The 24,660-nt window shown below is 32.1% G+C and overlaps 3 protein-coding genes across 4 annotated transcripts; 2 read left to right on the top strand and 1 right to left on the bottom strand.

Moving 5' to 3' along the window:
- Window positions 1–6,439: 6,439 nt before the first annotated feature.
- Window positions 6,440–11,387, top strand: LOC110620791 (5-methyltetrahydropteroyltriglutamate--homocysteine methyltransferase). Its single transcript, XM_021764663.2, has 12 exons — window positions 6,440–6,618; window positions 7,516–7,869; window positions 7,987–8,074; window positions 8,205–8,332; window positions 8,439–8,830; window positions 8,916–9,079; window positions 9,394–9,474; window positions 9,577–9,743; window positions 9,835–9,940; window positions 10,074–10,324; window positions 10,447–10,648; window positions 10,742–11,387. Exons 2-12 carry the CDS (start codon window positions 7,520–7,522, stop codon window positions 11,108–11,110), a joined length of 2,298 nt encoding a protein of 765 aa, XP_021620355.1. The 5' UTR covers window positions 6,440–6,618; window positions 7,516–7,519; the 3' UTR covers window positions 11,111–11,387.
- A 1,590-nt stretch (window positions 11,388–12,977) lies between these two features.
- LOC110620871 (nucleolar MIF4G domain-containing protein 1) lies at window positions 12,978–19,113 on the bottom strand. Its single transcript, XM_021764807.2, has 13 exons — window positions 18,693–19,113; window positions 18,176–18,270; window positions 17,018–18,059; window positions 16,865–16,932; window positions 16,509–16,591; window positions 15,892–15,991; window positions 15,579–15,664; window positions 15,186–15,268; window positions 14,934–15,061; window positions 14,745–14,846; window positions 14,028–14,321; window positions 13,787–13,909; window positions 12,978–13,529 (listed from the first exon to the last, which is right to left on the bottom strand). The coding sequence occupies exons 2-13, from the start codon at window positions 18,263–18,265 to the stop codon at window positions 13,146–13,148; spliced, it is 2,583 nt and encodes an 860-aa protein (XP_021620499.1). The 5' UTR covers window positions 18,266–18,270; window positions 18,693–19,113; the 3' UTR covers window positions 12,978–13,145.
- Window positions 19,114–22,804: 3,691 nt separating this feature from the next.
- LOC110620573 (caffeic acid 3-O-methyltransferase) lies at window positions 22,805–24,277 on the top strand. Of its 2 annotated transcripts, none has more exons than XM_021764363.1 (4): window positions 22,805–23,221; window positions 23,314–23,615; window positions 23,704–23,762; window positions 23,842–24,277. In XM_021764363.1, exons 1-4 carry the CDS (start codon window positions 22,809–22,811, stop codon window positions 24,142–24,144), a joined length of 1,077 nt encoding a protein of 358 aa, XP_021620055.1. In that variant the 5' UTR covers window positions 22,805–22,808; the 3' UTR covers window positions 24,145–24,277. The 2 variants fall into 2 exon arrangements, with proteins under 2 accessions (XP_021620055.1, XP_021620054.1); XM_021764362.1 differs by having other exon boundaries at window positions 23,698–23,762.
- Window positions 24,278–24,660: the final 383 nt, after the last annotated feature.

Genomic DNA, 24,660 nt, shown 5'->3' with positions numbered 1-24,660 from the left:
TACAAACATATGCCCCAACTACAACACTTCAAACACACATCAAGCAAGCCACATTGTTCAAAAAAATCACATAAACCTAACATATGCTCAACTAACTCTAATATGCTTCTCTACCCCTTAAAACTTCATGAAACTCATTTAAAACATACATTGAGCTTAAGATCGGCTCTTACCTCTTGAAGATCGAGGAAGAGACGACTCAACTCGGAGATCCAAGCACGAGAGCTCCTGAGTTTCCAAAGCTCCAAAACTTGCCTTTAAAGCTTAAAACTTGCAATGTGGGTTTAAAACTCAAGAAAGATGGAGGAGATCTAGTGAAAGAACACAAGATTTGAGGAGAGGGAGATCGGAAGCTTGTTGTGGCCGAAAATGGGAGAAAACCTCGCCCATTTCGGCTAAGGGTCCCTTTTATAGTGGCTGGCCAGGCCACGTTCGGGGGCCGAAGGTGCCTCCGCATGCATGCAAGGTTCGGCGGCCGAACTTGGAGTTCGGCGGCCGAACCTGCATTTCCCTCACTCAAAACTTTCGGGCGCCTAAAGTCCCTCCGAAAGCATGCATGTTCGGCGGCCGAACCTCAAAGTTCGGCGGCCGAACCTGGGTTTTCCTCCAAAGATTTTTCATGCAAAAACTCATTTAATTCTTACTTAAAAATATGAAAACATTTCATAAAATCATGGTTTTACCCTTCTAGAGGTTTCCGACATCCGAGGTCCCACCGGACGGTAGGGATTCCGATACCGGAGTCTAGCCGGGTATTACACCAGTCATTTCGCAGCCCTATCCACTCACGCGCCGAAGAGAATTAAATGCTAGCCTGATACAGGGATGATTCTGAGGTCATCTATACGTACGAACCTGTAACGAGGAGTAGGTAATCCTATAGCAAGATGGCCATCTCGCGTGAGGAAGGAAAAAAGTATAAAAGGGAGGAAATACCCTCCTCTAAGGCCAAGTTTTTCCTAAGTTCACAAACTCATTGTAAAACCCTATTTTCTAAATCTCAGATTATCATATTTAAATTATAGGTCTTCCATTTAGACAATAAAGTTTAATCATTTATAATAACTTAATTAAAAAAATTTATAGATATTTATGTTTTTTTTAATATAAAGATTTGATTATAAATGAAAGCATATGGTTCTTAGAAAGGAAGAAAAAGGAGGAGAGTAGTAAAAGGTAGCCGTCAATGGTTGGTGGTGAAATAAACAAAGACGTTAGAATAGAATAATTTATCTTTCACCAACCTCTTCAAACACCCAAAATATTATCAAAATTGATTCTTCTTCATTGGTAGGTTTAGGTTTTGGTCTACCAACTCATGCCCCTTTTCCCATGTTTTGTTATACAACAACATATTTTAAATTTGTGTAAATTATTATTTTATATATTTAAATTATAATTATAAATTAATAATAATGATTTGAAAATTATTATACTTATTGATAAAATAATAATTTTTTTAAATATAAAAAAATACAAGATAAAATTATAACTTATTAATCCACTAATAAATTCGACTGTAGACTATCTTCTTTCATTGTTTGAAATTTTTTTATTAGGTACATCAAATTTAGTTATTATTATGAGTCCAATAAAACTAAATGATGAGAAAGCAAAAATTACATTTAATTCATGGTTAATTGTTTAATTACATCAAATTTAGTACACAATTAATTATTTAAGTAAATTTTTATATAAATAGTTAATTTAATAGTTATAAAACTCATTTCAATATGCGATTAGATTTATATTAAATATATTTTTAGTTAAATATATTAAATTTTATTAAATATTAAATAATATTTTTAATACTCATTTAGAAAATAAAAAAATTATTATGAAATCTCGGAGTTTTAATGAAATTCATTGATAGGTGTTTATAATTCTTAACTCCAATTAAGATGTCCATTAATTATAATTTTAAAATAAAATTGTTGGTCTTTCTATTAAATATTCGGTTAGTTTACCGTTATAATCATCGGTCAAAGGAGAGAGAGTATTAAGAAATTATAAAATTATCCTTAGATTTATTTGCTAAAACCACATCCTTTCTCTTTTTCTCTCCTCATCCTTCTCCTCCACCTCCTTCTCATCTATCGCTCTCTCTTTTGGCTCCCACGCCTCCATTATTGACATATCTACATTTTCACCATGCATCTGCCTCCTTGAATTCCTTCTACGTCTCTTCTCTTTCCCTTTTTTATTTTGGAGTTCTCTTTCACTTGTCACTCAACCGATAGCTCCTCTCCATCCTGTCTTACTCTCAATTAATTGTTGCTGGCCTTCATTAATCGTTGCAACACCTTTTCTCTCAATAGCTCCTCTCCATCTTATCTCACTCTTAGCTAACCGTTCTAGCTTTCATCAGCCATTGCAACATTATTTCCCTTAAAAAGCTCCTCTCTATCTCGTTTTACTCTCAATCGACCATCGCCGGCCTTTATTGTCATTACCACATCCTCTCTCTCGGTTCAATAGAACCAATGGCCACATATCATCATAAATCACTCGCCTTACATCCTTATCGATATTATAACTCTTGGTATCACAAGGTTCAACTCTTCGATTATCACAATACTATCGCATCACAATGAGCAAGGAACAACAACGTGCGAGGTCCCCAATTCAAGCGACAATTATTTCTCAGTTTGGATTGCTAATTTGTATTTGTACTGAAAACTAAATATGAGTAATTATGTTATCTTACTTTCAAATTGTGTTAGATGGATTATATTTTATAAATTATAATTGGATTAAAATGAAATTTTTCCTTCTGAGATATTCTTTATAGTATCAGCAATTACTTATTTGTGAGATTTATTGATTTTAAAAGCTTTTAAAGGAGGAAAATAGTGGGATTGGATTAGGTTGAAATTAGTATGGAATTGCCGGGGCCGGAGAAAATGTAACATTGCAAATTAAAGAATAGATGAAAACTATTTTTTGATATTTCACACAAAATTAATGGAAGTAGTTAACGGTTTCTAACAGAAGGATCCAATAGTTATATTTTGTAATTATGGGAGACATTTTAATTGGAACTAAAAATTATAAAAATTTAGTAGTGATGTTCATTAGGGACTCATAGTAATTTTTTCTTAGAAAAATAATAGATTATGCTGAAAATAGATAAAATTAAATATGATTATAATAATTAATTTATATTTATATGTTAAATATAATATAAAAAAGAAAAATAAATAAAATTTTAGAATGATTAATAAAAGAAAAATAAATAAAAATTATGGGAAGGTAACAGTAATTTTAAATGATTTAATTTAATTTTACAAATTTTTTACATTTAGATATTCAATTTAGATTATTTTTCAATATTTTACTAAAATTAATTCAAACTTTCTTTTTAAGTTAAACATAGTTAAAAAAATTTAAACCTTTTAATTTGTAAGCAGAAATAAAAAAAAAAAAATTGAATACATTTAGGGACAAGAAAGAAATTGCGGTTATTGACTTTTTAATTAAATAAAAAAAAATTCCCACAGGTAAATTATATTTTGAACTAATTTTAAAAATTATTCTAAACTAATTTAAGTATTATAATAAATCTTATACATCATAATTATATTTAAAAAAAAAAAAAGGGCATGGCACCATACTTGGAATGTGGAACGCCGTCGTTTGCATCCATGTGAAAGTCAGCAAACACAAGCAACTTGGATTTAGCATAACTAATGTTGAAAATTACGTTCTTGTATTATACACGTTTTATTTACCAATAGAAATGCTAACCACATTTTTTATTTTGGTCTAAATCTTATTTTACATCTAAAATCTTTTTTTTTTATATATATATATTTTTGGACAGTCAACCATATAAGTTGTATCTCCATATTTAAAATTTCTTTTTACATATAAAATCTATTTTTTTTTATTTGTCTAAAAATAGAGATTTTAATAATCAATAAGAGTAAGACATGAATTTGTATCTCCATGTATATAATTTTGTTGATAATTAATAATTTTGTATTTAACATAAAAGACAAAGATATAACTAATTTATTTTTAAAAATAATTTAGCATTATAAGTAATAATAATTATAAAAATAATTGAATAATTAAATAATATAATTGGTTTGTGTATTAAAAAAGTAAAAAATATATAATTTTAATTACAATAATCATATATCTTTGAAATTTTATTATAAATCCATTTTTATAAGCTCAGGATTATAACATTATATTAAAAAAATATTTAATTATTTTTTTTAAAAAAAGTAAGAAAAACTTTGAATGCCAGAAAGTAAGTACAAAAATTGGTTCAAACTTCAAAGCAAACAATCGTGGGAATTAGAACCCCAGCTTGTTTTTTTTTAATTATTTGGATCAAACAAACTGAGACACTGCAATTTTCAACCAAAAAAGAAATTCACACTCTGTATATGCTTTAGGGGTATTATTTAAAATATTAAATTTTATTAATTTAAAAAAATTATAATTTATATTTATATTTAAAATTTTTAATTTTAGATTAAAAGTTTTAATTTTTAAATTTATTATAATTATAATAATTTTTTAAATTAATTTTAATTAAATTTAAATTAACTTACCTAACAAATTAATATTATTATTTTTACTATATTAGTAACTTGATTAATTTAAATTAATTTTTAATTATTAAAAATTTTTAATTTAAATTTTTATTTAAAAGGGATAAATTAATTATTTTAATTATATAATTTAAAAATTTTATATATTTAAGAGTTTAAAATTTTAATTAAAATTTAATTATAGTTAATTAAATTATTTATGTAGTAAAAAATAATGATATGTAGTTCGTTGTGTAAATTAATTTAAATTTAATTAAAATTAATTTAAAAAATAATTATAATTACAATAAATTTAAAATTTAAAATTTAAAATTTAGACTATAAAAATAAAAAAATTATAAAATTGTAAATATACTAAATTTGCTAAATAATAAACAAAAGTAATAGCTAAAAAAAAATTATTTATTTTTAAATAAAAATTAAAAATTAAAAAAATAAATCTCAAATTTTTCGAATTTATTTAAATATACTTAAATTTATAAATATAAAAACAAAATCTTATTTTGAAAGGAATTTAAAGATTTTAAATGCATTTTTATAGTTTTAAATTACTAATTCTAACACTTATGGATAAGTAGATTAAGCTCTTTAAAACCAAACACACCATTCTTATTTAGCAATAGCTTATAGCAGTTCATCTTGGGTTATTCTCATGAATGTTCAGTGGCTTTTGATCTCCCATAGTCGTAGGAGAGATAATCCAACCTTCCAATTGCGCATTCCTGTCGTGGTAGGCCCTCAGCAGTCGGCCTCTCAGGGACCACCTACCCACTTTCCTTCCATATACAATTTTTTTTTTTTTTTTAATTATAAAATAAATGTTTCCTCACATTAACGTTTTTTTTTTAAATATCTAATGAAAAGCTAAACTCAAACGTAACAGTGACTAAATATATTTTAAAAAATATATATATGAATTAAATTATTCTAATTTTATGCTTAGTTTGAGTTTTTTGGTCAGTGACTAAAAATATAATAAATTCAGCTTTGAATTTTTCATATACAATTTTCTACTAAAAATATATATATATTTGTAATTTCATAAAAGTTAACAGTTAAACATTACCTATAAAAAGATTAAAATATACCATTTGATCTTTTATGAAAAAAAATAATTAATTATAATTTAGTTTTTTTTCTAAAATTTAAAATATTAAATTACTTTCAAATGCATTGAAACTTGAGGAAGTTTATATAGTTATTTATTTACAAAGTAAATTTTACTTTGTCAATTATTTTTTCTTTTTTTGTTTCTTTTTAAACTTTATTTTATTTTATTATTAATAAAATTCATAGAAAATACATCAAGTGCATAGGAGCAGGCGTAGTGCGGAGCATGGGAGCACTCCACCAATCTCACCAACTCTCAGCCACCAACTCTCTTCATTTTCATTCTTTAGAGAAAAAGTCCCAAATATTCACGGGTCTAAGCGTTTACATCCACGCTATTTGGGGACGCGTTGCCTAATCTCTCTAACCAACTGTTTTTGTACTGAATGTCTACTATTACATTTTTACATATCACCAACAAGCTTCTGCACGCCCTTTTAAATTTTTTTTTTATAACTGTTTAAATGGTTAAATATTAAATATTAATTATATTAAAGTTTATATAAAATTTATTATAATTTATAATTAAAATAAAATTATTATAGATAAATGATAATTGTATTAAATGCCAGTTATAGATAATTGTATTAAAAAAAATTACGTTTTAATATAAATATAAAATGAATTTGATCTCCAGTATTTACGATTGGTCCCACAGGATCCGCCAACCACACCAAACCAACATCTCACACACGCTCCAACACTAGCGCGTGGGTTATAAATGCCTGAAAAAAGAATTTCGTGCTACCGATCTATCTTGAAAAAATAAATAAATAATAATAATACATCACAGATCTACCACTTCCAGTCTGCCAGCATTTCTCCTCTCCTCTATAAATAACACAAAACACCAACTCCATAGCTCGTGCCGCTCTCTTCTCTGCCTCTTCTTTACAGCTTGAGAAGGAACCAGTCTCACTACCTCCGGTTCTATATCCGATAGGTACGGTTCCTTCCATTTTTATCTCTTCTTGTGCTGTCGTGCTGCTGCTTTAAGATTCTCCTTATCGTCTTTTTGCTTGGTTTTTCATTTAATCTCCATTTTCGTACCTCTCCTGCTGTTTTCTTAACTATGTTGATCATGATATTACGTGAATGATCTAAGACTCTGTTTTGTTTTCTCGGTTTTATTAATAAAAAAATTTTTAAAAAATTGCATAATCTGTGTTTTCGCACGAGATCTGGTGAGTGTGCTACTCATCTCTGTTTGGTTACTCATTCGTAAAGCGCTTGTTCTTTAGTGTTTTATCGGATAACCATTTGTTTTTTAGCATTTTCAGGGATATTGGTTTTTGTTTTGATGCTTGTTTTTGCTTTTTGAGTTACAGATCCAGTGTGTTGTGCTTTTGAGATTTGTAGATCCGGGGTTGAATCTCTCTGTTATTTTTTTTTTAATATATCTTTTTGATTGTTTGAGATATAGATTCATGCATAGAAATTACGCAAGCTATTTTCAATTGAGGTTGCTTGATGATTATCAGATCATGCTCTGTTTTGTGTATTAGATCTGTATTTCTTGTCCATAAAAAATTCTTATGTTTGGGTTCATTTCATTGTTTCCACATCGGAATTCTAGATCTTAGTTAATTGGATTTGAATTTGTTGTGTAGTTCATTCATTATCTCATAACATGTTTGTTAACGGTTAAATAATTTTTCCTTAGTGTTTTAATACAGTATGGGTCTGAGTCTTCTCCAAATAGTTTCCTTGACATGTCCAGCATTTTAGTTTTTAGCTTGTGTCATTATAAGGGCTGTGGTTGCATATTACAAATCCATTTATGATTTAAATTTTAACGGAGAAAACTGAATTTTGATGTTGTTCTGTTGTAATGAAACAGAGCAATGGCATCTCACATTGTTGGATACCCCCGCATGGGTCCCAAGAGAGAGCTTAAGTTTGCATTAGAGTCTTTCTGGGATGCAAAGAGCAGTGCTCAGGATTTGGAAAAGGTGGCAGCTGATCTCAGGACATCCATCTGGAAGCAGATGGCAGGTGCTGGGATCAAATACATCCCCAGCAATACTTTCTCTTACTATGATCAAGTGCTTGACACCACAGCAATGCTTGGTGCTGTTCCACCTAGATATGGCTGGAATGGTGGTGAGATTGGATTTGACGTCTACTTCTCTATGGCCAGAGGAAATGCTTCTGTGCCTGCTATGGAAATGACCAAGTGGTTTGACACCAACTAGTAAGTGGGCAACATTGACATTCTCTCTGGATTTTTTTCATATCTTAGTTTGTTTCTATTAACAAAAAAAATCTTGGCTTTACCTAATGCTTATGATTTGGTAATATCTTGATCCAGCCATTTCATTGTCCCTGAATTGGGGCCTGATGTCAACTTTTCTTATGCTTCTCACAAGGCAGTGACCGAATATAAGGAGGCTAAGGCAGTATGTATTATATAGTTTATTTTTGGATTTTTTGTGTATTTATGGTATTTTTGGTTTCTTGATCAATGTTTAGTTGCAATAAATTTATTAAAAATTCCTTGGGTTTTCACTCTCTTTGTTTCTTATGCAGCTTGGCGTCGATACTGTTCCAGTCCTTGTTGGCCCTGTCTCTTACTTGTTGCTTTCTAAACCCGCTAAGGGAGTTGAGAAAACCTTTTCTCTTCTTTCCCTTCTTGGAAAAATCCTTCCTGTCTACAAGTAAGACTTTTGGAACTCTATTCGTAATTGTTAAGATATTTATTTGTATATGATTGTTTTAATTTGAATTTACTAACCTTTTTATCATCTCAATGACCGCCTTTAGGGAGGTTATTTCAGAGCTTAAAGCAGCTGGTGCATCCTGGATTCAGTTTGATGAGCCTACAATTGTGATGGATCTGGATTCTCACAAATTGCAAGCATTTACTGATGCCTACTCTGAACTTGAGTCAACTTTATCTGGCTTGAATGTTCTCATTGAGACTTACTTTGCTGATATACCTGCTGAGGCATTTAAGACCCTCACATCTTTGAAGGGTGTCACTGCATATGGTTTTGATTTGGTCCGTGGAACTAAGACTCTTGAATTGATCAAGAGTGAATTCCCCAAGGGCAAATACCTATTTGCTGGAGTGGTTGATGGAAGGAACATCTGGGCCAACAATCTTGCCGCTTCTCTCAGCACCCTGCATGAACTTGAGGGCATTGCAGGCAAAGGTACTGACTCTTGCTTGCAATTCTTTCTGGCATGCACTGATGATTTTTCATCATATATGAGTTAATTTGTGTTTTCTCTTGGCAGACAAACTCGTAGTCTCCACTTCTTGCTCACTTCTTCACACTGCTGTTGATCTTGTGAATGAGACTAAGTTGGACAAGGAAATCAAATCATGGCTTGCATTTGCTGCCCAGAAAGTTGTCGAAGTGAATGCATTGGCAAAGGCCGTGGCTGGTGAAAAGGATGAGGTATATCTCGTGTCCATACTCTAACTGGCTATAAATTAGTCTGTTCTTTAGTGCCTTGGAAAGTTGCCTGGGCTACTCGAGGTGGTTGTGGGGCTTGACATTTGAAATAAGAGGAAATATATTTGCTATTTTGCATCATTTTTAATCTACCACCTTGAATGAAATTATATTTTGTCAGAGATTGTTTGGTTCTGTCTGGTAGTTGATTTGGTTTTTAAATTTATTTTAAGCGTCTATTCATATGTTCTTTTCCTATTTTAGGCTTCATAAGCATAGCATTTACTTTGGCTCTTCTATTTTTCTCCTTTTTTCAGGCCTTCTTCTCTGCTAACGCTGCTGCTCAGGCCTCGAGGAAATCCTCCCCAAGGGTGACCAACGAGGCTGTTCAAAAAGCTGTGAGTTATTTTATTATTATTATTTTTGGATCTCTTTGCTTTCCATGCGTTCAAATTTTCACTCTGCTGAGATCCTCTTGTAATGATGGTCTCTGCTTTCAGGCTGCTGCCTTGAAAGGTTCCGACCACCGACGTGCTACCAATGTCAGTGCCAGGCTAGATGCTCAACAAAAGAAGCTTAATCTTCCAATCCTCCCAACCACCACAATTGGTTCCTTCCCACAGACCATTGAACTCAGGAGGGTCCGCCGTGAATACAAGGCTAAGAAGTGTGTCACTGGAATTTTCATTATGTTTTCTAATTCATATATATTAAGTTGTAAGCATTTTGACAATGTAAATTTTTTGTCGTTTCTTTAGGATCTCAGAAGAGGATTATGTTACAGCCATGAAGGAAGAAATCAACAAAGTTGTCAAACTGCAAGAGGAACTTGATATTGATGTTCTAGTCCATGGAGAGCCTGAGGTGAGCTGTTCTCCAGCAAGTTTTTATTAGGAAAAAAAAGGAGAAGGAAAAACGAGGGTCTCAAATGTATGCTTTCCATGGTTACAGCATTTTACCTTATCTTTCAACTAAATGTGGCCTTTCATTATTGTAGAGGAACGACATGGTTGAATACTTTGGAGAGCAGTTGTCAGGTTTTGCTTTCACTGTCAATGGGTGGGTGCAATCTTATGGATCTCGTTGTGTCAAGCCACCCATTATCTATGGTGATGTGAGCCGCCCCAATCCAATGACTGTCTTCTGGTCATCTGCAGCTCAGAGCATGACTTCCCGCCCAATGAAGGGAATGCTTACAGGCCCTGTCACAATTCTCAACTGGTCCTTTGTCAGAAATGACCAGCCAAGGTATACATAAACAGAAATAATAATGAGTTGACATAAAAGGAACATGAAGTTGTTACTTCCATTGGTGAAAATTTCTCTTATTTCAATTTGATTTAACATGAAGTGTTTTTCTGATTCTCCAGATTTGAGACCTGTTATCAGATCGCTTTGGCCATCAAGGATGAGGTGGAGGATCTTGAGAAGGCTGGCATCAACGTTATCCAAATTGATGAGGCTGCTTTGAGAGAAGGGTTACCTCTTAGGAAGTCTGAGCAAGCTTTCTACTTGGACTGGGCAGTCCATTCCTTCAGGATCACCAACTGTGGAGTCCAGGACACCACCCAGGTCTCAATGTCACAAACTCAAATTTGTTTCCGCTTATTTTTATTTTACCTGTTTCTTTTTGGTTTTGCTGATCTTACTCTTCAATGACTTCAGATCCACACTCACATGTGCTACTCCAACTTCAACGACATCATCCACTCCATTATTAACATGGATGCTGATGTGATCACCATTGAGAACTCTCGCTCCGACGAGAAGCTCCTATCAGTCTTCCGTGAGGGAGTGAAGTATGGCGCTGGCATTGGCCCTGGTGTCTATGACATCCACTCTCCTAGAATACCATCAACTGAGGAAATTGCTGACAGAATTAACAAGATGCTTGCAGTTCTTGAGAAGAACATCTTGTGGGTTAACCCTGACTGTGGACTCAAGACTCGCAAGTACTCTGAGGTCAAGCCAGCTCTGAACAACATGGTTGCTGCAGCCAAGCTCCTCCGCACCCAGCTTGCTAGTGCCAAGTGAGTTGTTCAGGAAGTGTTGGGAGTATAATCCTCCCAAATGGGTTGATTCTTACTGAAACAGAAAAAGAAAAGGAATGATTGAATCAATAACTCTGCTTTACGATGAAATACCGAGTAGGCATAATGTGCCCAGAGGGCTCTTTTTTTTTTGGTTTCTCTTTCAATCTTTTGTATTTTGCCTTGGCCTTCAACTTGTTTGAAAGGCATGAAGATTGCTTAGTGTACCCTGTGATTGGAAATCAATGGAATGCTATTACTGGTCTGTGCATTAACTGCTATCTTGTTTTGCAGCTCTCTCTCTTTTTTTTTTTCAATTTCAAATCTCTGCCTACTTTCAAATCTTACGAGTCTTGGGGAACAATTTAGAAATGTTAATTTTTGAAACTCTAAGGAAGACTCATGCTTATGAGTCTTTATTTAAAAAAAAAAAAAGTATTGTTTTAAACTATCTTGAGTTGGAGCAAGTATTGACTAAAAAGTATTGTTTTAAAAAATTATAATTCATTTTAGGAAATAAATGGAGGTAAATACTGTTTCAGATTTATTTTTTAAAATTAGTATTAAAATTCAAAAATAGTAAAAAAAAAAAATAGTAAAAAAAATTTGGTGATTATATATATATATATATATAATAAATAATAATTCTTACTTAAACTGAGTTTGTTTAATGAATTGATTGTTTAAATATATAAAATTTTATATAAGTTATAATATAACTTTATATTATGAATATATGTGGTTCAATACGAGCAATAATGACGATTTTCAAGTGATCATATGATATATGATAAGCATTTTTTAGAATAAAGAGTGTTAAAACATTTTTCTTGCGAGCGTGTGGGTCCTCCTCATGCAAGTCGGTTCAAGTGTGAGGTCACAATTAATGGCAAAATCTACGAGAGTCATGAGTTCTAGCCCACATTAATGCAGGCTGAACATGCCGCTGCAAAAGCTGCCTTGATGACACTAGCACCGAATAAAGTTGAATAGGCTAGTCTTCTATAAACCATTGGTGTTGCTTATTATTTCCTCGTGGACATTCATGAAGTTGATTTTAGTTAATATTTTACGTTATTTTCAGGATGACTCTTCTTACAAGAACTGGCTCAGAAAGAATGTTCTCGATTACCGACATATAGTACAATTAAATCTGGTGAAGCTCATATTCCAACCTTTGTTTCTACTGTGGATGTAGAGGGAGAGTTGTTTACGGGGCAGGAAATGAAGACTAAGAAGCAGGCAGAGTTGAGTGCAGCGAAGGCTGCTTACACACTTTATAACAGCTTTAGTATATACAAATATTTTATACATGTACACAAAGTATTTATATTTTTTCATGGTTATTTGGTATTTAAATTCACTTTACCCTATTGCCACAATTCGAATAATATAAAAAATTGTTCATTTCATAGGCCTGTTTTCTTTTTCTTTTTCTTTTTTTTTGTAATTTTTTCTATCTGTCCCAAATTATGGTTTGCTTTCCTTTTTGAGATATTAAGTTTTTTTTTTTTCCTAATATGTCTTGAAAAAGTTAAAACTTATTAGTTTCAAGAATAATTTAATAATGGAATAATATGCATGGAGGTTGTACGTTTAATAACATTAACTATTTTTTCTTAATTCATGTGGAAAAACAAAGAATTCTATCTTTTTGAATTTTTAACAGTAAATGCATGTCATCAGTTGTAATCCTCCCATTGCATATGAATAACCTTTTGTCTTGTTTTTGCTAAAAGACGAAGCAAAAAATGCTTAGGCATCGAGCTTTACTGGATGAACAATGCAAGTATGGTATTTCAGATATTTTTGCAGTAATTGAGCAGATATAGATAGTACTTTAAACATTTCAGTATTGTATACTAGTGATCTTGAAGTGTCAAAAATGCGAAATCTATAATTCCTTTTGCTAAATTACCCAAGTTTAACTCTTCTATTTGTTTTCAAATAAACTGGAAAAATTAATAATAAAATAAATTTAGCACCAGCTCAACATGCAAAAAGAAAGAAAAAAAAAAAAGGCCTTGCCTAATCTTGGTTCACATGAGTACTCCTTCCATATTGTTGAGGGCTTTCTTTGCAACCTTGAATTTCTTGGCAAATGCATTGTTAGATTTAACGACATGCTCTCTGACGAAGAACTCGATACCATTTCGCAGAGTTTCTAACTCAGGGTCAATAGCTACTCTTGTAAACGAATTCCATATGACGCTATCAGGATACTCGAATAAGGCTTCAAACAGCATTCGAAAATGCATGATCCTTTTTGAAGTTAGCTGCCCAGCATCACTCAATTCCACGCTCTTTAAAACTGAAAGTGAGAGGGTGAAGGAGGCTATCATCTCTGCTACAAATTTTGCTAGGTGCATGGATCTTAATAGTGGCATGGATTCCAGCTCTTTGAATTGGTCCCAAAGGCAATACTGTGCAAACACTCACTGAATCAAATATCAAAAACGAAAATAATAATAATAATAATATTAAAAAACTTGCTAATGTAACCTGTAGATTCTCTGGCCAATTCAGACAACACTTTGCGTTACCCTACCCACATTTTGATCTTTAAACTTCCTTTGAATTTGCATGCTTTTTAATATCCACATTTCCCCACACTACTTTTGACTTATTTTTATTTTTATAATATCCCTGGATTTGGATACTAAAATGGAAATAAAAGTACCTGTAAGGTATACTTGTGGTTTTTGTCCTGTCCACACAACTTGGAAGCCAGAATAGTGTAATACTTGTTGAACACCTTCTCTTGCAAGCAGCATTCTACAAGAACTCGAACAATCTCTCTGTCCTGTCAATGTATGAAAAATATATATGTAAACTGAATGAAACCCAGTACAAGCCTGCCTGTTTGGGAGTAGGGGAGGAGTTTGCAGGATTTTAAAGAGAGAAGATTAAGAACTGGTCACCTGCTTTCCTGGCAAATCCAGTCTTAGAATCTTCTCAAATGCATCAATGTAGTCCTCTCCGCTCATTAATATACAAAAGATTGCCTTTCTAGCATCAGTGTTCATCCTCTGTGAAGCAGCAAGCTGCAGCATCTTTTGTGCTTCCAGAACCTCTTTGTCAATTGTATTGGCAACCACTTCAGCATCATCTACGGTCGCAGCCATATCACCAGACAGCCACCATTGGCCCTTCTTGTCAGGATCAAGCAGCTTGCTCCATTTGAGTCCTCTAAGAAGAATCTCTTGAACTCCTAGCTGATATAATAAGAATTAAAGATGATGTCCGAACACACAAATGAGAATAAAGAAACCCACAAAGAATAAGAAATCACAGGGTCTGCACAAACAGGAATATGTAATTTTGATAAGGATCATTCTCTCTCATGCACAAATTAGCTCCTACAGTATTTTTATTAATTTATTCTATAAATTTAATTTTTGTTTTTCAGTTATCATTAGGGGCGTGTATGTGTGTGTGTATAGAGAGCGGGAGAGAGAGCGCCACAACCCACAAAAAGACACAATTCATGGGCTAAAAATACCCCCAAAAAAAAAATCTGTTGCTATGCACTTGTCATTGTCAGTAACATACGCACACACAAAAAAAGAAACGTATCCAAGCACAAGCCACAAGTCATAAAAGCAACCAAACTAGAACTAAGGCAAAGCTGAAAAGACCTTTTGCAGCCATTTTTTAATTCGTGTATGTTGTGCACTATCATCCTTAGGCCTCTTCTTGTTGTTTTTGATGTCGCATATAGTTTCAAGCATGAATTCCATCTGTAAAAGTTACCAGGTAACATACTTTTTGAATTAGCAGCAAAAAGAGAGGAAAATTTTCCAAACAAATTGTCAAGAAAAGCTTACTCTTTTGCCAATCATTTTTGCCTGGTCTTCTCCAGAAGAGGACTTCAGCTCATTCACCCTACTCTGAACACTCTGAATGAAGTTTTTCATGGCAGTGGGATCATCACCTCTTATTTTCATACCGCAGCCTACAAAGTCAGTGATGATTTACATTGGACCATGATTTATTGATCTAATAGTACATAAACAAGCTAAAGTAGTTAATAGATGCAACAATTATAGTTCAAAAATCAAGGTTTAGGCACAACTTACATTGTAGAACTGTCAAGATAGTAGACACATCAATTTCTGTCAACCGCTTGCTCAACATAATCAGAAAGTCATATATCAAATCACTGAAAATCATAAAAAAATAATACCATTGGCATAAAGTTTGGCGTCACATTAATTATAAACCAATGAAACAGATATTTTGAGCAAAAATGAGTCAAACAGAAAAGCTCATTCAAGTTTGGGCCAAATTCCATGCAGCTGCTACACTTATCCGTAGAGAGTAATATCAATGCTAGTACCATTACAGTAAAATAAGAAAAGAATTACCAATTATTTGCTCACTAGATCAAACAATAGACATGGTTTTCATTTGTGCATTCAGGTAAAGCTTCTTATTATGTTTTCCTTTAGCAAAATCAACAGGCAACGCACCTAGAACAAATCCCAAATGTACATAAATAGGACAACAGAAGGGTCAGATTTCGCAAGGAAAGATTGTCTTCTTTCAGATACTCATCCTGCATGGCAAAAATAACAGATTGCTTTCAGTTTCCAACATAGAAATAAAAAATGAAAGCTTCCTGTGCCTGAGAAGACACAGCTAGACCTCTAATCCTTCAAACAATTACTTTTCACAACTTAAAACCAGAGAGTTTATAAACATTAATCTTGTAATCACAAAAATCAAAACAAAGGCTTCAGCCTTAATGACAGTCGTTTTTTTTTCCAAATGCATAAGATGCACCTCAAAACGCCTGGCAAATGAAGCCATAAGCTTTGCGCTGAAGTCCATTCCAATTGAACAAGTCATGCCCGCAACAAAAGCAGCAAAAGTAGCAGCATACCTTCAAAAATTGCACACACATTACATCGGTCATACATTGAACAGAATACGAACAATACAATAAAATTATTGATGCTATAAAGGGCAGAGAAAGAGAACTCCCCACCAATACAAACCAGAAAATAATAATAAATTAATAGACAGAGTGGGAAGTCAATGCAGAGATTGGGAACACATTTGCATACTAATACTTGGGACAAATCTACAGAATTATTGATCAAGGACATTTTTCACAGGAGTGTCCAATTTTTCAAGTCCTTTCATTCTCTCTCTCTCTCTCTCTCTCTAATCACCTCCAATCAATTATATGACAGAAAAAAATAAAGAAACCAAATAAGTTTAGAGAACATATTAATGCACAGAGCACATAATGGTAATGGATCAACATAGACAAGCAAGTAAATTTAACAACTCATCAATAACACATACATGATAATAAAACTTCTAGTTAAATTAAACATGAGCTTAATCATGAGCGACCAGAAGATACAAATGTAAAATTACAAAGGTTAACTCACTGTTCATTGCCACGAGGACCACCAGAACAAGCTGCCAACACCTCATCACTGATAATTTGAGAACTGACATTGCGACTAACAGACTGAGAATGAATAGAATCAAAGAGTTAAAATAGCCATTAATAAACCACTACATAATTGTTTCTCATAAATTTCTAAGGTACTAAAAATGGTAAGATAAGATGTCTATCTTCTACTTGACCCAAACAGTATTCATATTAATTTTTACACATGCTCCAGAACTGCCACCGAGCAGTATTTATTGGCATAGGTTTCTTAGTTAACAGTGTTATTCCAAACATAATATAGAAATGTATGCCAAAAAGAAATAAACCATAAAAAGAAAGATAGCATACACGAAAGATGGTAGCCATTTCCCCAGTAACTGATTCCACATTAGATTCAGACAGCCTATTGAGAAGACCTGGAAGTTATTGGAAATTAGAAAAGAAGTTTGCAATTTAACAATATAAAATGCCAAAGTTTTAAGCAAAAATTAAATCTCATACCACGAACGCGTCTATGGATTTGAGTATGCTCCTCGGACTCATTCCCTATGCGAGACCTCAAGTGAGGAGCTACATATTTCACATTACTCCTTAGAGCAGGTACAGTGGTAGGAGTTTCCTGTAACGCCTCATGTGCTTCTGAACGTTTATATACACAATTAATTGTGTCTCCTACTTTGTCACCTTCTTCATTTTCCTTAGACTTCTTCCTCTTTCTGCATTTCTTAAGTGAAGAACTCTTGATTGCATGTTCTTCCTGACCCACCTCGGCACCAGAATTTTGCTCTAGCTCTGAAACTCCATCCATAATGTCACCAGCTAACTCAACATTAATTGTTTCTCCTGCTACAATGCTGCCTTGATTTTTCTTTGACTTCTTTCTCTTGCTGTCTTTCTTATTTGAAGTTGTTTCAACAGCAGTTTCTTCCAGTTCCATCTCCACATCAGATATTTCCTCTGGCTCAGAAACCACACCCATAAAATCAGCAGCTATATCATCACCTGAAAACACATCTGACTGTTGCTTCTTTCGTTTCTTACCACAAGTTCCTTTCTTAAGTCTCTCAACAGGAAACTCTTTACCAAGTAGGACTTCATCAAATGATTCAAGCATAGATGGAATCCCCTCTAATAACAAATTGATTTCATCATCCATCCCCCTCAATTTTCCATCTTTCACCTTGAGTTTCTTGGTAAGTCTTCTTTCCATTCCTAGATCCTCCTGAGCCAACATGTCAGCATTTTTCATATCCATTTCAATAAACTCCTCAAACTTTGTTTTCAAATTTTTCTTTAAACCCTTCCTTTCTTTCTTGGAAGTAGTGGGACAATTATGTCTCAATGACTCTGATTTAACTTCCGTTTTCATTCCCACATTCATTTTCTCTAGATTCTGATTCCTCTCAGGATTAGTATCCTCTTGTCTTCTTTCTCCTTCTCTAAAATTTTCACTAAAAGAACTTTTTGACCCGTTCACATATTTTGAACTTGCACCCCCAAACATTCTCTTAGCTTGTTGAGCACCCTTACGTTTTTGTGATTTCTGTGAACATTAAATAAAATTCATTATACGTCGCAATATATAGAAAAAGGATAAAAATAGTATAAAAAATTGTTTTTTTTTTTTAAAAAAAGAAGCAAAGACATATCCTCATATACCTGGTGTTTCATCCAAGATTGATGTTTTTGCTGAGCCTTTGCTTGCCGAGCTTCTTTTCGCTGTTCTCGGCGTGATTTCTCATCAGCCATTTTTTCTGTGACAGAATAAAGCCATTCCACAATCACAGATATTCAAACCCATAAAAGAAAGGATAAAATGCTTATTCATGGTTCTAATCAGAGTTACATTAACAGATAAGCTGCTATGTCTTTGTGTATGCATTAAAATCCATAATTAACCAAAAAATAAGAAACTATTTCCACATAACTACATGTCCTTGAGCAGAGGATCCAGTAATAAGGATATAAACCTCTTTACAATTATTCTTGGCTAAATAACAATATAATACAGATACAACCTAGGTTACTTTGGTCTTAATCAATATGTTTCCTCATGGCAAGTAGCACCTGTCGCAAAGGGCAGAAAATTCACTGAAGATGCAAAAGGAATGATATTGTTTTTATATAAAAATAATAATAATAAAAAAAAAGAGGAATCCTTGAGACTTTTGAATACCTGTCTTTCGTGCAAGACAGCGGTAGTGAAGCCGATAAAGCGGGTTTCTGCCTCTGGAATGGAGTCGCGGTCCCGACGCGATGGAGGAGGACGCTGCTTCAGCTGATGAGGTACTCGATGGGTCTGAGCCTTTCTGATTCCAAGTGCGTCGTTGCTACTTCGATCGGTCTGCGGAAGCTGAAAATGGGTTACAAGGGAATTAGTGGTGTGCACGCGAGGTCTCCTGTGTGTTTTCGGTCTGTCGAGGGACGAAACAGTGAGGAGCCTGTCTAGGGGTGTCGATGAATGAAGGTGAAGGGGGTGTTGGCGCAGGAGGAGGCTATCGTGGTTCAGTGAGGGAGCAAGCAGGTGAGGATGGTTCGGGTTGGTCTCGGTACAGGATGAAACGGTAAAGATTAGGGGGTGGGTGAGGAAAGTGGAGAAGACATTGTGAGATTGTGTCGGTGTTTGGGTGAAAGTAGGTGAAACGGCAGGGATAGGAGTCGTTTTGGGAGAGAGAAATGTCGTTTTGGCGAAAATAGTGGCAGACCTGGATATTTTCAGATTGGTCCCCTTAAAATCTCCTCCCTTGTAGAATTTAGAAGTTTATTTAGGGTTTTAAAATCCTAGATTTAATGGCTGAAAATTAAAAAGAAAAATTAAAGGGCTGAGATTAAATTGTACAATTTAATCCAAAGGTGAAGATGTGCCCTTACATATTATTAAAAGACTAACAAACGAAGGGTGAAAATTAAATTAGAACAAATTTATTTTTTTTTTCGTTTCTTTTCTGCTTTCACTTTTAATCTAAGGGCTCTAAAACAGGTTTTTTTAGCCATGAAAGTAATAACTAATAACACATACAACAAATAAGTGTGATTATATTCTGGTTTAGTATAATTTATTTTGTAAAAAAATTTAAATAATTATAAAATTATGTGAGGCTTTTATTTTTATAAATATAAATTTTTAAAATTAAAAAATTAAATTTTTTAGTTTTAAATAAAAATAATTATTAAAAAAAATTAATTAAATTAAATTCTTATAAAATTTTTAATTCTACAAGATATAAAAAATTAAATTTTTTTAATTAGATATTACAGTTAAAAATTCATTGAAGAAAAAGCTACTCAAGATAGCTTGGATTATATGCAAAATAAATTTGGTAAACTGCCAAATTTATTGATGAATTATACAATATGAGTAAAAAATATTAATTTTATTTTTTAGGTTTGAATTTTTTTAATTATTATTAAAATATTAAATTAAATAGAACGTAATTTATATAAATTAACGACAAGTGATACTTTTATTTAATTTTTTTAATGATGATTTAAAAGTAAATTTAAATTAAAAATTAACATTTAATATATTTCTCTCTTATTATATAATTTAGAAATGAATAAATAGAATAAGTTAACACGTGATGTGCCACTTTACCACCACTAGCCTTACCATATTTGCATATTTGGCACGCTTAATTTCCTAAAATAAACAAAACCTGTCGATTGAACAATGCAATTTCTTTTCCATGCTCAAACGTAGATAAATATCCTACGTGACTTAAGTGAATCAAATTATTTATAAATATTTAATTTTTAAATTTATTTAATAAATAAATTAAATTTAAATTTATAATATTTAATTTATTTTTAAATTTATGAACACTTATAAATTGATTTATTAAATTTTATTAAATAAATAAAACTCAATGCCTAAGAAAATTGAGTTTAACTTTTAATATATGAGTTCGAGTTTAAGTCTATATAAATTTTCATAAAATGTTTAGACTCAATCGGAATTCAATTACTATAACTAGCGCTTGTAGGGCTTATTAAGATTCTAGAATTTATTCGCTTATGATTTTCGCATGCTATATATATTTATTTAATTAAAATTATATAATTTTAATTTAATAATTTTAAAATTTTAAAATAAAATTTATTAAAATTATAATTAAATTGAATTACTTATAAATTATTTAAAATTCAGTTTGATAAAAAATTTAATTTATTTTAATTTATTTACTAAATAAATTAAATCTAAATTTATTAATATTGAATTCAAATTCAAAATAAATAAAGTTTAATTTCATTTATAATTAATTTTTTTTTATAAAATTAAATTTAAATATTTTAAAATTCAATTTGACTCTCATAGCTAGATATGAGTCTCTATTCTGCTTTGCTGGTTGCCAACAGTTTGGATCTAAGGGCTGAGATCAATTGCAATTTGAAACATTTGATTAAACAAAATGTACAAGTGTGATTTGATTGGTCAAGTAACAAGTTGAGCAAAGGAGCGAACTACTTTTTACTAGCGACTGCTCAGTTAGACATCCAAATGGGAAGATTGACAAATGACAAGACCTTTGTTTGTCTTCAAAGTAGTTAAATTAAAATAACTGAATTTTTATTAAAATATTAGATATATATAAATTTTTTAAAATAAAGTTTATTTTAAAAAAATAAACAGTTAAAGTTTACCCGTTTTCCATTTTCCATCTTCCATAGGGGCATAAATTTAATTTATGATAATCATATTAATGTTTCTTCTTCTTCTTCTTCAGGAGTTCTTCTTCTTCTTCAGGAGGAGGAGGAGGAAGATGAAAGAAAATATAGGCACTATTTTGTTGATAAAAAGAAACAATAAGGATATTTTAATAGATCTGAAAAAAGATAGGGACTATTTCGTTGACAAAAAGAAATGGACTATTTCGTTGACAAAAAGAAAGGGACTATTTCGTTGACAAAAAGAAATAATAAGGACGTTTTAATATATTTCTAAAAATATAGGGAGGGACGATTTCGTTGACAGAAAGAAACGATGAGGAGGGACTATTTCGTTGACTTAAATAAATGATAAGAATGTTTTAATATATGTGAAAAAAGATATGAACTATTTTATTAATGGAAAAAAATAATAAAGATGTTTTAATAGATATGAAAAAAAGGTAAAAATATTTTAATAAATTTTTGAAAATGTAAGGACTAACTTGTTAATAATTATAATATATAAGGACTAAATAAATGGTTTTATTTGAGGGTAAAATTAGATTTTAAAAATTTTTTCTCTCCTCTTTTATCTAATTTTAACGGAAAATAGAACGGAATAACTGTTTCGTTGACGGAAAAAAAATATAAAACGTTTTAATAGATTTCTAAAAATATAAGAACTGACTTATTAAAAATGGTAATATTTAGGGATTAAATCACCAAAAAAAAACGGGATATCACTATTGGAAATTCATTGCAGAAAAAGCCTCGTCATCGTCATTAGGGAGTAATAAACTTGGGATACTGTAGAACGTGACTTTTGGGGTAGATAGTGAAATTGCCACTGTTTGCGCATTTTTCCACATGCGCAGGTGCGGACAAATATGAGGGCATCGTAAATAAATCAACTTATTTGTATTTTTTTTAAATGTTAAGCTTAATAAAAATTATATCGAATTCATTCATTTATATCAAATTTAACCTTAATTTTTAGATTTATTTATTAAATTTATTTAATAAATAAATAAAATTTAAATTTAATAATATTTAATTCTACTTTTCTCGTGCCAAATTGCAATTTGATATAATTGCAAATTGATATAATTGCAAATTTACAGTTTAATATGATTGTGATATGATCGTTCAGGTAATAGATTGAGCAGAGGAGCAGATTACATTTTACTTGTGATTATGTATGCCTAACCAAATTAGACGTCAAAGTAGAAAGGTTGGCAAGCCCTTTATTTGCCCTCAAACTAGTTCATAATTAAATAACTGAATTTTTATTAAAATATATATGAATTTAAAAAATAAAAAATAAAATTTATTTTAAACATATTCAAATAAATGCAGTCACAAATTTAATTTGGTGTGTATCTTAATAAATTTGAGAGATCTGAAATTCTACTTCTTTAATTTTTAATTTTATTTAAAATAAAATATTTAAATAAATAATATATTAATTAAAATTATGACAATTTCCACATTAAATATTAAATTAATAAAATTCTATTAAATGCAATTAAAAATTTCCGCCAAGTTAGGAGGCTGTAGCATCTCTCAGCTCCCTCTGGCTGCTAAAATGATTATATATACAATGTAAGCAAGTGCTCGTTTCACAGCAAAATATAAGAAAAAGAAGATGAACATTCTCGAAAAGCTAGAGAAATCTTCAATAGATGGAGAAGAAGATGGGTTGTTTGCGATGCAACTGGCTAAAATTTCAATACTTCCAATGGTGTTGAAGACAACTATGGAGCTTGACTTGCTAGAAATAATGGCAGAAAAGGGTGAAGGTGCTCAGTCGTCTGCTTCCGAGTTGGCATCTCGTCTTCCGACAAAGAACCCAGATGCTCCAAGCATTGTGGATAAGATGCTGCGGCTTCTGGCTAGTTACTCAATCCTCACTTGTTCTACTGTCACCGACGAACAAGGACATGTTCAGAATTTATATGGTCTGGCTCCTGTTTGCAAGTTCTTAACAAGGGACCGTGATGAAAGTTCTCTTGCTCCTTACACTCTCATGTCCCTGTCCAGACCTTTTATTGCTGCTTGGTTAAATTTCTTCCCTTTTAATTAATTTCCTTTTTATTCTCGAATGTCTATTTTATTCATTGTAATATTATTGGCGGAATATATACTTGCTGGGATCATCTAAAGGAGGCAGTGTTGGAAGGAGTCTCCCCATTTGAAAAGGAAAATGGAATGGGTTTATTCGAGTTTGTGGGGAGGAATAAAACTCTTTTCAATGAGGCCATGTACCACAATACCATGATGGTCATGACAAAATTACTTGAGAAATACAAAGGATTTGAGGGCCTCCATCAGCTGCTTGATGTGGGTGGTGGCCTTGGGGCTAATCTTCGTTTAATAGTCTCCAAGTATCCTCAAATTCAAGGCATTAACTTTGATTTGCCTCATGTTGTTCAAGATGCACCACCTTGCCCAGGTACCAAGCTATCATCTTTTCTGTAAGGAAAATTTACTATTTATAAATACTTACCAATTTTGAAGTTGTACTAATTGCTTAGGAGTAGAGCATGTTGGAGGAGACATGTTTGTGAATATTCCAAAAGGAGAAGTAATTTTCCTGAAGGTGAGTATTCTGTTTTCTGTCTTAATTATCTAATCAATTAATTTATCAAATTTAATTTTTTTTTCTTGATTAATATTAGTGGATACTTCACGATTGGGACGATGATCGATGCACGAAAATACTGAAAAACTGCTACGATGCACTGCCAGAAACTGGAAAAGTGATAGTGGTGGAAGCTGTGATTCCAGAATTTGTAGAAACAGATGTTAGATCCAGAAATGTGTTTAAATTAGACATGACCATGATCAATGCCACCTCAGGAGGAAAGGAGAGGACTGAGAAAGAGTTGGAGAGTTTAGCCAGAAGGGCTGGATTTGCAGCAATCAAACTCATTTGCTCTGCTTACTGCTTCTCCATTTTCGAATTCTACAAGAGGCCATGACCTAAATTCATATATACTTGTTATTAATTATATTTTATCCCATAATATTTTCTACATGGTTATTTTCCTTTTGGTGATGTTGCAATAATATATAAAATAAATCAAACCTGTTTGATTCATAATCAACAATAATAAATAGCACTATATTTTTTTATTATATGAATGAGATTCAGAAAATAGGTTTACAGTAATTATGTAAATTTAGATGGGAAGAAAAATATTTATTTCCTTTTATCCTTTTTTCTTTTCTCCATTAGTGACGTCTAACCGTATTTCTATTAAAGTGTCACCTATAGACGGTTATTTAATTCTCCCGGCGCGCATGTATACAGTATTGTGAAATGACTGGACATGCTCTTAAATCACCAGGTTGGACTTCCTTCGGAAGGGTTCGCGTACGAGGTCTAATAGATCGATCTGATTTTCAGCCCATGGGCTGAGACGCGTAATTTGAATTAGTTCACTTCAATAAGGGCTTGGTGAGTTTTGGACCTATTTTTCTCATTAGAGTCTGGT

Source organism: Manihot esculenta, chromosome 8 (assembly GCF_001659605.2).
Source record: "Manihot esculenta cultivar AM560-2 chromosome 8, M.esculenta_v8, whole genome shotgun sequence".
In the NCBI taxonomy this organism is placed as follows: domain Eukaryota; kingdom Viridiplantae; phylum Streptophyta; class Magnoliopsida; order Malpighiales; family Euphorbiaceae; genus Manihot; species Manihot esculenta.
The sequence above is the reverse complement of the archived record's forward strand: the minus strand, read 5'-3'. Positions and strand labels throughout refer to the sequence as shown.

Excerpts from the sequence above, each read along its gene's own strand:
- LOC110620573 (XM_021764362.1), top strand. The coding sequence starts at position 22,809 with ATGAACATTCTCGAAAAGCTAGAGAAATCTTCAATAGATGGAGAAGAA. Across the intron at positions 23,222-23,313 it reads AGACCTTTTATTGCTGCTTG|GGATCATCTAAAGGAGGCAG; the intron begins GTTAAATTTCTT and ends ATATACTTGCTG. Across the intron at positions 23,616-23,697 it reads AGATGCACCACCTTGCCCAG|GAGTAGAGCATGTTGGAGGA; the intron begins GTACCAAGCTAT and ends CTAATTGCTTAG.
- LOC110620871 (XM_021764807.2), bottom strand. The coding sequence starts at position 18,265 with ATGGCTGATGAGAAATCACGCCGAGAACAGCGAAAAGAAGCTCGGCAA. Across the intron at positions 16,933-17,017 it reads AATCCATAGACGCGTTCGTG|GTCTTCTCAATAGGCTGTCT; the intron begins GTATGAGATTTA and ends AATAACTTCCAG. Across the intron at positions 15,062-15,185 it reads TATCTTGACAGTTCTACAAT|GCTGCGGTATGAAAATAAGA; the intron begins GTAAGTTGTGCC and ends CTGACTTTGTAG.
- LOC110620791 (XM_021764663.2), top strand. The coding sequence starts at position 7,520 with ATGGCATCTCACATTGTTGGATACCCCCGCATGGGTCCCAAGAGAGAG. Across the intron at positions 8,831-8,915 it reads TGAGGGCATTGCAGGCAAAG|ACAAACTCGTAGTCTCCACT; the intron begins GTACTGACTCTT and ends TTCTCTTGGCAG. Across the intron at positions 10,649-10,741 it reads GAGTCCAGGACACCACCCAG|ATCCACACTCACATGTGCTA; the intron begins GTCTCAATGTCA and ends CAATGACTTCAG.